Consider the following 12,026-nt stretch of genomic DNA (forward strand, 5'->3'; position numbering starts at 1 on the left):
CAGGACACCCAAACACTCTCAGACTGCATTATAAGAGGAATCTTGGGTGCCATTTGATTGACTAATCAAGTAATGCCACGTGAGTATCAGTGGAGTTCTCCTTGTTCTTTCTGAGCGTTTGTTTGAAGCTTGGCACTCTTTGATGGCCCTGGGCACCCCCAGTCCACAGTTGCTCCACTGCCTGGTCGGCACCGAAAGACAGACATACCGCCTCATGTAGTCAAACCAGGTCCATGGAAGTGTGTCTGTGTTGGTACATACCTGATAGAGTACTTGTGCTGACATATACCTGAGCTGATCTGCACTGCCTGGCACTACACCCAACTGAGAAGGTAAAATCCAGTATTTCACCCAGCAACTGGCAATTATGCAGGGTGCTAAGGAGGAAACGGAAAAGAATGCTGGATTTCCTCTAGAGCGCTCAGAAATTTACACAAGTGAAATATCGTTCTAGAGACAGTTTCAACGGCCCACCGATCGCACTGCGCACTTTGTCCTGCCTCTAAAAGTTTGCAGAACCCCAGGGAAAACATCCTGAGCAGGACAAGAACAAGTTTCCTTGGGGCAACCCGAAACTGGCAGGAAGCGAACTTGAAACGGATTGGAAATAGCACCCACCTACCCCTTCCACCCTGGGAACACAGAGCTACTCAGGAAAGGCCTTTTTCACGGACCTCCCTCCCTCTGGCAGCCCCACTGATTTGAAGAACGAACAGAGGTTCTTAGCTCTAATGGCTTTAATACCCACGGGCCATGATGTGAGGTGGAAATGAAGCTCACAGCCCTCTTTCCCTCAGCACTAAGCAGAATCCCCGTGACACTTACGCAGTGGACGCCCAGTCCCCATCGGTGACAAGGTGGTTTTTGTCCGCTCCAGGAAGCCCGTGGACAGCGGCAGTCGTGGGAGACGGGGAGGGAAGTGAGTCCAGACTGCTGGTGGGGGTGTCCTCTTTAGCAGGGTGAGGGCTGTCACCTGGGGAGGGGAGAAGATAAGGCATCAACTTCAAACAAACACTCAGAGGAGAAAACACAACTCCACTAATAATTATACAACGTCACCTGATTAGCCGATCAAATTATATCCAAAATTACATTTACAATTCAGCGTGCGAGCATCTGGGGGTCTGTCGCTAAAGATTATGTTGTATATGTGTGTGTGTGTTTTTCTTAAATCAAAGATGCTCTAATATATTCTAGATACTACACAGTGAGGAGGGTGGCCCCCCGAAAAAACACACTAATGAACATCGGACTGAAGGGATGAGGAAAGCCTCAGTGGCAGCCCCAGGGACGCCCTCGTCTAGAAGCAGCACCGTGAGCAGGTACAACCACCACCTCCAGAGCAGTCTGAGCCACATACCGGCCCTGCAGGGTCCGGCCTTTCTCTTGCTAGTTGCCTGACGCTTCTTTAAGCCATTGCCAGTCACCACTTAAAGCTTAATAAATTAAAAAGTCCCAAAGGGACCTTGTCTCCTGAGCTGGATTACAATGGAATTGCCCAACTTTTTAAAATTCCGGACAGAGAGCAACTGCCATTTCCCTGTGAACATTAGGGACGATGGTGTACAAGAATCGGGTCCCTGCAGTGGCTCCAGAGATGGACTTCAAACCAAAACTGAAAGGCATTCCTTAGCTGGGGTGCCTGGGTTGTTGCTTCACACAGACCCCTTCATGAAATGGGTTTAGTATCACGTGCACGCATTAAGATAGAAGATGGAAAAGAGAGGCTGCCCCTCACCCCCCAGGAGCTGTTTCCCTCCGCTGGTCCTCCTGCCATCCCAGCATCTCAGCTGCGACGACAGACACACCTGAACCTCACCCATCACAGCTTGGACCCCCTCAGCCAGACCGACGCACCCAATCAGCGTGAGCTGTTCCGGCGCCTTGCAGAGGCAGCGATGTGCCATTAAAACGGCACTGATCCGGCGTTGTGTTTTACAGATGATGGGTCACAATACACAGCTGGTCAACTAGGTGCAACATGAAAGCAGATAATACATAACATGGGAGTCCGCAGCCCTGGGCACAAACAGCTTCTAGCCCAGGAAGCCGTATGTTTTCCCCAGGCCTACGTCCTAGAAATGGAGTGGGCCTGCATGCCAGGAACAGCAACAAACTTGCTCTCGGAAAACCATCTTAGATGGATTTCAAATCTACTAATCATAAGGCACAAGAGGAATTCTGGGCTCTGATTAAGCTAGCTCCCAAGATGCTGATCTTGAAAGTTGACTGCATGAAATAATTCTTATTTAGCCATGACCCAGCGTGCAATGAAGGCTAAGAGAGGGAATCTTAGAAATGGAAAGCTAGAGATGATGATGTCAGAGGCATAGGACTTGGAGGGGTGGTAACGGTGGACCAAGGGACCCGTATGGGGGCAGTGATGGGAGACACCCGGGTGACCCTGGGCAGCAGACGGAAGTGTGCTGCCAGGGAGGGTGGGCGACGTGGTGGGGCAAGCGATGCGCACAATCTCCGTGGCCTCCGTCTCCCCATGAAGCCTTGCTCCGTCCCCACCCCCACATGTGCAGGGCAGTCCAGGATACAGTATCTCGCCCCTTCCGGTCAAGTTGCTTTTTCTATGGCCTTTCACTACAAACGTGTTTAGCTAATTGGAGTCATTCTGCCCCAAACAGAAGGGCCAATTTTCAGACAAATGAACTGAAACCCCATGACAGAACACGATGATTCCCTTTTGACTTATTTTTGCTCTGGGATAAAGCCCACTTGGAAGCAAAGGCCACGTCCTCCCTTGGGCCTGGACAGCTCGGGTCCATCCAGTTCTTGCCTGCAAATGAGCCCAAGAACAAGGGGCTGGACCCTGTCAGGCCCCTCCCCAGCGTCCCTCCATCGCCGTGAGGGCTCTCTTCCAAATTAAGAACATCTCAAATGTGAGCCCAGCACAGGGTCTAAAGTAAATTGCTGAGCATTTACCTGCACGACAGCTGCCAGTTCAGGGCTTGGCTAGAAGTGGCAAAACACGACTAGCCGTGAAGCAGACAGGATAACTTAACAGTGAGCCAGACACAAGCAGCTTCCTGGCCTCGGAGGGTGGCCGAGGGCCCTCAGCGCCCTGGGCCCCCTTCCCTGGCTACAGGGCAGGACACAGCCAAAGCAGCAAATGAGAGTCTGGGGCTAGCTCGGGCCGGATTCCCTCCTACAAGGAGAACCTGCCGGTGGGAAGCAACTGTGGGGAGCTGGGGAGCAAGGGTCCAAGGTGACTTTCAAGAGACGCCTGAACTGTTTTTACAACCAGCTGCCCCGGCTCATCAACACTGTCTCCAATCTCTCCCCCAGGCAGACTGACGCAACAGGAGCTGTCACTCAGCACCCTGAACCGCTTTCTGTCAGGAGGACTTCTCTCTTGGCTCCTGCCAAACAGCGGCGACCTGAACCTGCAGGTGCGAACAACACTGGCAGGAGGAGGGAATGTGTTCGTACGCAACGCGACAACGTGACCAGACGGGGCAATGTGTCACCCCGCCCTGTCTCTGGGGGCGCAGAACACCTTTTGCCTTCCCTGCTCAGGAGTGAGCTCGTCTACTTCAGAATCGCTGAATTCAAGGAGACACTAACACCAAGCACATAAACATTAAATACACTTAAACATGTCTGAAACTTGAGGTCACCAAAATCACATTGCTACTTGCTACCTAGGATGAAAACAACACGATTTCATAGAAATAAAAATTCTATGTTCGGGGATTTCTGGAATGAAGATTGTTAACTCCTATGAAACGAACTTGTACTTGGGAATGAAAGTCATGTGCTCTTATCATTTTTCACATTCCACCTGAGTGCCACCCAACTTCCTTCCCGAGGTGTCGCCCTTGAACAGGCTTCTACAGACAGAAGGGTCACCTGGACAAAACAAGGTTGTTCCAGGCAAGCAAACGAAACTGGTCCCGAGGGGCTTTGGTTATGAACAAACTGCAAGAGAGGAAACTCACTGGAAACAGAACTCCCACCACCTAGAAAAGAAAATGACTCCCTCACGACACCCAGCTGAACCCCCACCGCCTCCAGCAGAGCCCCTGCCAACCGCCTTCCCGGCCTCTTCCGGCCTGTCTCCCACCTGTAAGCAGAAATCAAGTTCGCGTTTCACTGTCCTCTGATGGTTCCGTATCTGGTTTTAGCGCCCCATTTCTGCTACGCATGTTTTGAGGACAGAGCATGTCTCAGTCTTGTGATGCTTAAAGAACACACGGCCAGGCCCGGCAAACCAGGAGCCCTCAGGAAAGACTGACTGGACTCGCTGCCGCGTGAAACATCACGAATGCAAAGCCCACGCCCATAGGAACTAAGAGGTGCAAAGACCTACAAACCTCTAAGTGTTTTTACAATACCTGCACACAGCTTCCAGTTGTCCTCCTCCCCCTTCAAACACCATATATCTCTGATTTTCTATATTCAATCAATACGCATGTATTTACTATGTTTCTACTAGTGGACAAGTCCTACCACGGCTGCTGAGCTATCAAGGTGAAGAAGCAGTCCCTAACCGAAGATGCTCACAGCTCAGTGCAGGAGAGTCAGCTCTAGACAAACGAGCAGAAGGTGAAACATGCTGTAACGTGGCGCATCAAGCAGCTTCGAGACCAGAGAACGGAACTGCCAAACTGCTGGTGGTGGGGGTGAAGGGTGGCGGAGGTCAGGCAACAGGCAGAGGGAGAAATTACTACCAGACTTTCGAGCAAAGAACCCATCAGAGAGAAAATATCAAGACTGAACACACAGAAATGAGAATGTGGCAATTTTTGGAGCTCCAGGTAGCTGAATTTGTCTAGAGGAAAGGGTCCAAAGCAGGAGGCAGGAGCATGAAGGGGGTGAAGAGTTTGGAGTGTACCGAGGTGTGTGAATTCGTTCTGCAGGCATCGGGGAGTTACCGCAGAGGCTAAGCAGGGAGGTAGCAGGACCCAGAGCAGGGAGTCAAGAGGTGTTCGGTTATTAACAGCTGTTAGAATGTTACGAATCAAAGTGAAGGAGAAGGGGGGACCCTCAAAGTCTTGACTTAAGGGCCTGGGTAGATGGTTCTCAGGGAATTAAAAAAAAGAAAACAGGAAAAATGGGGTGTGAGAGATAATAATACCAGTTATAGACAGCTTGTGCTTGAGGTGTCGATAAAAATCCCAGGTAAAAATATCTAGAGGAGACTTGGTTACATGACGTCAGAGCTCAAGGAAGAGGTCCAGGAGAGTTTCATGAGAGCCACGCGGACAGAGCTGAAGCCACTGCACTGGGTGGGCACAGCACAAAGGGGAAAAAATGCAGGAATGCGAGAGAGCCTTGGGGGGACTTTAGGTGTAAGGAGCACGCTTCTTCTCAAAGCTGTATGGCTGGAGGGGTGGAGGGGGGTATTAATATTTTAAATACAGAAAAGTGCTATTTTACACATATTTAAGATTCCCCCCCAGATACAGATACTCAAAAATTGGAGAAAAAGGAATTCAAGAGGACATGCCTTTCATGACAGCTACTGATTGCACTATTTAGTCTGATTTCTGTATGCCCCTGAGCATATGGAAGGGAAGAAAGAAAGGAAGGAGTGAGGAGGAGGGAGAGAGAGAGGGAGGGAGTTCGTTATAATCTATTCACAGGTACACATTTGGTTAACTGGAAGACAACTGCAGACTCCTACTGTGGTTCCACTGGTAAACAAATACCCTCCCTTTCAGATCAGAATATCACAGAAGCATCTAAGTATCAAACAGTTGCTCGCTCACATCAAAGACTTACTGAGAGCAAAGTAACTGCGTGTGCAACACAGAAACAACTGTACACTAAAAGCCAGTCCTCCTCCCGCATGTGCCCCACAACAAAAACGTGATAAAATAACATTTTAAAAATAAATTAAAAAATATAACTGTACTAAAAACAGTTACGCATCTCTGCGAAACAGAAACAGAAAGGGAACAGAGGTTCAGAGGGCAGGGGGAATGCAAGCCAAATGTCTCCTGGCTCTGGGATCCAACAGGACTGGCCAGACTTTTAAATCCTTTGGCGTCTTCGTACAATAAACCTTCAATGCACTGGCGGGGGGGTGGGGGGGGTGCTAAAATCAGACTCTCCAAGTGGAAGTAGGGGATTGCGAGATGCTCCCCACACTAAATGGAGGACAAAAATCTATGAGCAAGTTCCCCACTCACGTAGGGATCTGGGTGTGATACGCCTACCCCTCTCATCCCCAGAATGAGATTTTTATGCAGAAACGAAAAGGCCTGGTTCTGAACCAAGGCACAGAGGTGAACCTGCTGGAGGCAGGAGCCAGAAAGGGCGGACGGAGAAAGAGGGAAGGAGAAGCGGGGTCTCCCACTCACCCTGACCCTGTTCACCCTCACATTATCCCCCTTCACAGGGGGCTCGCAAAGCACGGTTCTAAGAACTCAGGGAAAACTAACCTAGTCAGAAAACGTGACAAATAAAAAAAATCAGAGATTTAGAGATTTGAAATGTGGAGAACAAAAGTGAAACTGCCAGCATCCAGGTCCCAGAAGAAGAAACTGAGAGGAAGAAATATTTAAAGACCTAAAGACCAATTCATCAAAATTAAAGAACCTTCAAAGACCTCAATCCAAAGGACTCAGAGTGCCAAACAAGGGGATGAAGAAAATACTGCTTTAAGATACATTATTGCAAAATTTAAGAATATCAAATACAGGGCCCTGGCTGGCGTAGCTCAGTGGATTGAGCGCGGGCTGTGAACCAAAGTGTTGCAGGTTCAATTCCCAGCCAGGGTACATGCTTGGGTTGCAGACCACAACCCCCCCAGCAACTGCACATTGATGTTTCCCTCTGTCTCTGTCTCTCTCTCTCTAAAAGTGAATAAAAAAAATCTTAAAAAAAAAGAATATCAAATACAAAAAAAATCCTGATAGAGATCATATTAAAAAAAAACAAATTAACATCAGAGTTCTCAACAGCATAAATAGTGAAGTAATATTTTTAAACAATTAAAGAATTTTAAGCATAGAATTATATACTCAAACTGTCATTCAAATGTGAGGCCATAAAAACATCATTACACATAAAATAATCAAGGTTTGTACACATAGAAGAACTATATTGATAACACTCAATTTTTTAAATATTTAAATAAAAGCAAATGAGATGTTCAACAAACTTGATAATGTCTATTGTTGTCTTTTAAAACTCTAGGGCAAAAGGAAGGGTAAAAACATAACCAAAATGATCCAGAGCCAAAGTTCTGGAAAATATCAACGTGGTGAGGATGGACAGCCCGGAGGGAGATGAGAGTCAATTAAACATTTGTCTTATTAGGGGTGGAGAAAGAAACATAAATAATTTAGTTTAACAAACCAACAGATACATGAAAGTCTGAGTCCCCAAATAAGGGAAACCTCAGGAAAAAAACAACATGTATCATTGGAAAGAGCAAAAAAACATTTCCTTTTTTTTATTATTGTTCATTTTTTTAAGAAAAAGCAGAAAAACATGTAGCAAAATTCATTAAATAAAAACTATAAAGTGAAAGACATCCTAACACAATAGTAATTACAATATATATAAATGGATTCAACTCACCAATTAAAAAAGTCAGTGACTCTCCAAATGTATATTTTAAATCCAACAATATGTTAACTACAAAAAACACGCTTAAAGCAAAAACAAAGAGACTGAATAGTAAATCAAATAAATAAATATACTGGACAAATATGACCCAAAGAAAGACAATGGTCTTAGTAATCCACATGCGAGATAAACGGTCATTCTGTACGGATAAAAGGACAAGACAATCAAATAAGAAGAAAAGCACCTAAATGATACAGCCTCAAGGAACAAACAGAACTACAAGGAAAAACAGAAAATTCAACAGTTGTGATTAAAGATTTTAACTCACTCCTCTCAGATACAGTCATCAGGTAGGAAAAAAATGAGAGAGATATCTGTAATCAATAACACAAAGCTGATCTGCTTTACACACATACACACCCCCCACATAGAAGGTTCATGAAGGAAGACTGAAGTCTTTTTTAAGATTCCAAAGAATAAATATTATGCACACCAGACCAAACATTCTCAGGCCAAAATTGTAAAATATTTAGAATTTTCAAACGTTACTGCAATATATTTGATGTCTTTTTGAATTTTAGTTGACTCACTCAACAGAGATTACTTGAACACTATAGTTAATACACACAGGCTACTCCATAAAGTGAAAAGCTGTTACTCATCACTATTATTCTTATTATCTACTTGCATGTAAGACTTGCTGGGGGAAAATAATCTCCCAAATCACAGTGGACACTGATGAGAAAATGTAGCTTAGTGTATAAAAACTCACCCTAAGTACAGAGAAATTAATCTCAAAACTAAACAATCTATTTTACTTTGAGGGCAGCTTCGACAAAAACCAGGTGGGCTCCGCCCTGATGGGTGTGGCTCAGTTGGTTGGGCATTGCCCCACAAAGTAAAAGGTTGCTGGTTCAATTCCCCGTCAGGGCACATACGAGAGGCAACCGATTAACATTTCTCTCTTACATCAATGTGTCTCTCCCTCTTTCTCCATCCTGACCCCATCTCTAAAAACTAAATAAACAGAAATTAAAAAATAAAAACAATAAAATCAGATGGGCTCTTTTAGCAACATGGCATGCACAAAGCTGCTCTATGATCACCCCCCGCCCCGCCTTTATTCATTCTGTCATTCCGCATTTTTCTGTCCTTAAAGTGGCCTGCCCAATAATAACCTATAATGTCTTGCCTAGAGTAATTCAACTTCTTTGCCCAAATGGTGTATCTGCTCTAATGATGCTCTACCCAAAAAGGACCAGAGCACCAAAAATTTAGGCTTAACTGCCTGATGCCGAAGAGCACTCAGGGGGTGAGGAAGAGAAAGGACATGCTCAAGGACAAGCCTTCTCTGGGTACAAGTCACAGCAGTGGACAAGCTAGTGGCTCTGGGAGTGACATGGACAGGAAGAGGCTGAAAATGGGGAGGGAATTACAAAATGTTGCAGGAGGAGGAGAGTGCTGTTTGTTTTGCTGTCTTACATAAGCCCACTCAAAACATAACCTCTGAACTAAGCAGGAAATATTCACGCTGCCCTAGTTTCTACCACCATGTGGCGGATATGATGACATCAATAAAATCTCCCTGGAACCCTTGTGGTTGTTCCTCCATATGTTACCCAGGACAAAGGGTATACTGAAAAAGAGACGAGTGTCCAGCATCAAGAACAGCACTCCCAAACTCACGTCACACGTATTCTGACGTAGTTTGCTAATGTAAAGTCTGAGCTGCTCTACTTGACCTTGTCAAAACCAGTTCCTAACACTGCACCAACTAGTGTACATCAGAATAAGCCAGAACTCGTTTCCCCTCCCCTCAGCTCAAAATGCCGTTGAACTTGACATTGTAAATAAAACCTAATGCTGAACAACTGGCATGCAAGTGTTCTGTAAGAACGAGGCCAAACCTATCTAGGAGCTGGTGAGAAGCTTCGGACACATGAAACAGTAGCAAGAAAGCACGTGTCCATGGACTGTCATACGGCCAACATGACAGCTAGGATGAGGCCAACAGTGGAACTTAATGGCTGATGAAGCTCGGAAGATGTAGCTATTCATCCTTTACCAACCAAGCGCATCGGAACAGCAGCACACACTGAGCAGTGCTGACAGTTGAAAAGCAGCTAACGAAGGTCAAAGTGTACTACTTGACTCATGAGAAATGAGACATCACAGAACTGCCATACTAGCTCAGAGCAACAACTCATCTAGTACGGAATTCCACTTGTAACCAGGACATCTGAGGACACTGTAGTTGCACATGGCCTCACCTTTCCTACCCAAGTCTTACAAGTATCATAATGTCCACTTGCTTCCAGATCACTGTCAACAGTGAAACATTCGAGAGTTCCGACTCAGAGTAAAGGAGCTTGACTTCCGGAAACGCTCACCACACACCATGGCTCCGAAGGAGGAAATCACGGTTTAGTCCAGTACTGTGTGTTTGCATCTTGTCTTTGGCACCAGCATTCCCATAATTACTGATTTACAGATGTTGTGGGGAGGGCCAGATAACCAGTCTTACTGAAAGACTGCGGGAAACGGGGAACAGTCACACCCAGACATCACAGAAGAACAGCTGGTCCTGTCCAACTGCATTATCTAAGATGCTTCCATCCAGGTAGGCTACTCCTTGGTTACTGAAGACAAGTGAACAGGCCTGTTTCTACGCAACCTACTGAGATGCTTGGCTGAGTGAGAACCCTGCGGAGTTCTCTGCCCTTCTGTAACGGGAAGCTGTAGTATAAAAACAGCATGGCTGGTGCACAGCTGAGCAAGAGAAGCATGGCTTCTCATGAGCAAAGGCATGGTCAAATCCAAAACCCAGGTGGCCCTCACCGGCCAAAGAAAACCCAGCACTCCCTTTTCATCTTTCTACAATATATGCTAGTCAACTCGAACTAAAATGGCCAAATAATTGCAGTAACTTGCTTTAAAAGGCACTATCCATGGTGACATTAAACAGGTAAGATCTGTAGAAAGAAAAAATTTTCTTTCCCACAGAAAGAAAATTTTCATCCTAAGTAAGACGAAAAATTAAAGTGAGTTCATTTCTTTCTTAAACTAATTAGAATAATGAAGATAGGTTAGAGAACTCAAAGTTTGGCTTTAAAACTGAACTTTTAGAATTGCTGTCACTGTTTAGTATCTTTCTTTAAAAAGCCAGTCCAACTCTACCACTCAAAGGGAATTCTTTACTCTCCTTAGAGTAAGTAGGTGGTAAATAATTAGTATTTTTAAAAAAAAAGTATGGACTCTTTGATCAGAAAAAGTTCCCTAAGTGTTACATTAGGGAAAACGGGGTGAGGGTATAAGGAATTAACCCTGCCAAGCGCCCATTAAGGGAAGAAAGCAAATTGTGTTTCTCCGCAGTGGGAGGGGCACTGAGAGACAGCTTGTAGCTGCCACGGAGAAGGAAAGGTTTCGAAAGGCCCACTTACCCCAACTCTCAGTTCCACTGCGAGTGAGATCAACGCCAGGCCGGGCAGGGGGCAAGACGCCCCAGTTCCTCGCACTGCCCTTTGCCCTCATCAAGCCAGACCAGCCGTAAGGAAGCGAAGTGATGCGCAGATCTATGGCAGTCGGTGGCTGGGTGGGAATAATTCGATCAGGGAATACAAGGCCTCCAGCTGAAAGCATGATTACGAAAGGGAAACATGCCTCTCAGAGGAATGGCCTCCCACCCCCAACAGCAAAAGAACAAAAACAGAACTACGGGTAGATGTGCATCCCTCTCTGCCCAAAAAAAAAAAAAAAAAGAATAAGAGACAAGGCAACACCTGAACTGTAAATTAAAATGTCACATTAAGGCATGGAAAGATGTAATGAAATACCATAAAATTATACAGATTTTAGTTTCTATTGTCCAAAGATTTAAAAACTTAAGCATAACGTTAGCCCCCAAAAGTTACTGGATGGCTAGGATTGCCAAAAGTGTACGCTAGGAAACGCTGATGAGGGACTCGGCTGTGTTATAACCCTATGACATAAAACACAGGCCCCGTTAGAACGTCAGAGCAGCAGCTAATAGGCATTAGTTACAATGCCAGGAACCACCTCTCCGACTTGCAAAGGTCAATGGAAGTCAGTAGCAATTCAATTATAAAATGAATAAGACCAGTTCAGTTGCAATGTCAATAGAAGTCAAAGTAAATTGCTCTACTCTATAAAGCAGAGAGCTTTTTTATATCATAATCACAGACCTGGGGCATTATTTACAGACTGAGGTTTCTGCCGACATAAACAAACAAAAAATATAACAACCATGTACCATTATGCTTGGGAATCAAAAAGTAATCAGATACTGTCTTCCATAAACTTCTGAGGAAGGCTGACACTCCGACAGCTCGGGAAATTTAGAGCAGGGTGCTCAGAACACAAACTCCACCCAGCAGAGACAGTGGGGGGCGGGGGGGCAGGAGGACTCCTCTGCTCAAGCCTCCTCCTCCCCCACTAGTCTCCTCATGCCCAGAATGTTATTACTATCCATTCTCAGA

General features: G+C 45.6%; 1 protein-coding gene across 2 annotated transcripts in view; it reads right to left on the reverse strand.

Moving 5' to 3' along the window:
* The window catches only part of ARHGAP10 (Rho GTPase activating protein 10), a 236,185-nt gene that overhangs the window by 19,790 nt on the left and 204,369 nt on the right, over window positions 1-12,026 (reverse strand). For both annotated transcript variants that reach the window (XM_045831665.1, XM_045831667.1), the window contains one exon: window positions 826-973. In XM_045831665.1, coding sequence (XP_045687621.1) covers window positions 826-973 — 148 coding nt within the window. The remainder of the gene's footprint in view (window positions 1-825; window positions 974-12,026) is intronic.

Source organism: Phyllostomus hastatus, unplaced genomic scaffold, assembly GCF_019186645.2.
Source record: "Phyllostomus hastatus isolate PE091 unplaced genomic scaffold, TTU_PhHast_1.1 phas_contig_159, whole genome shotgun sequence".
In the NCBI taxonomy this organism is placed as follows: domain Eukaryota; kingdom Metazoa; phylum Chordata; class Mammalia; order Chiroptera; family Phyllostomidae; genus Phyllostomus; species Phyllostomus hastatus.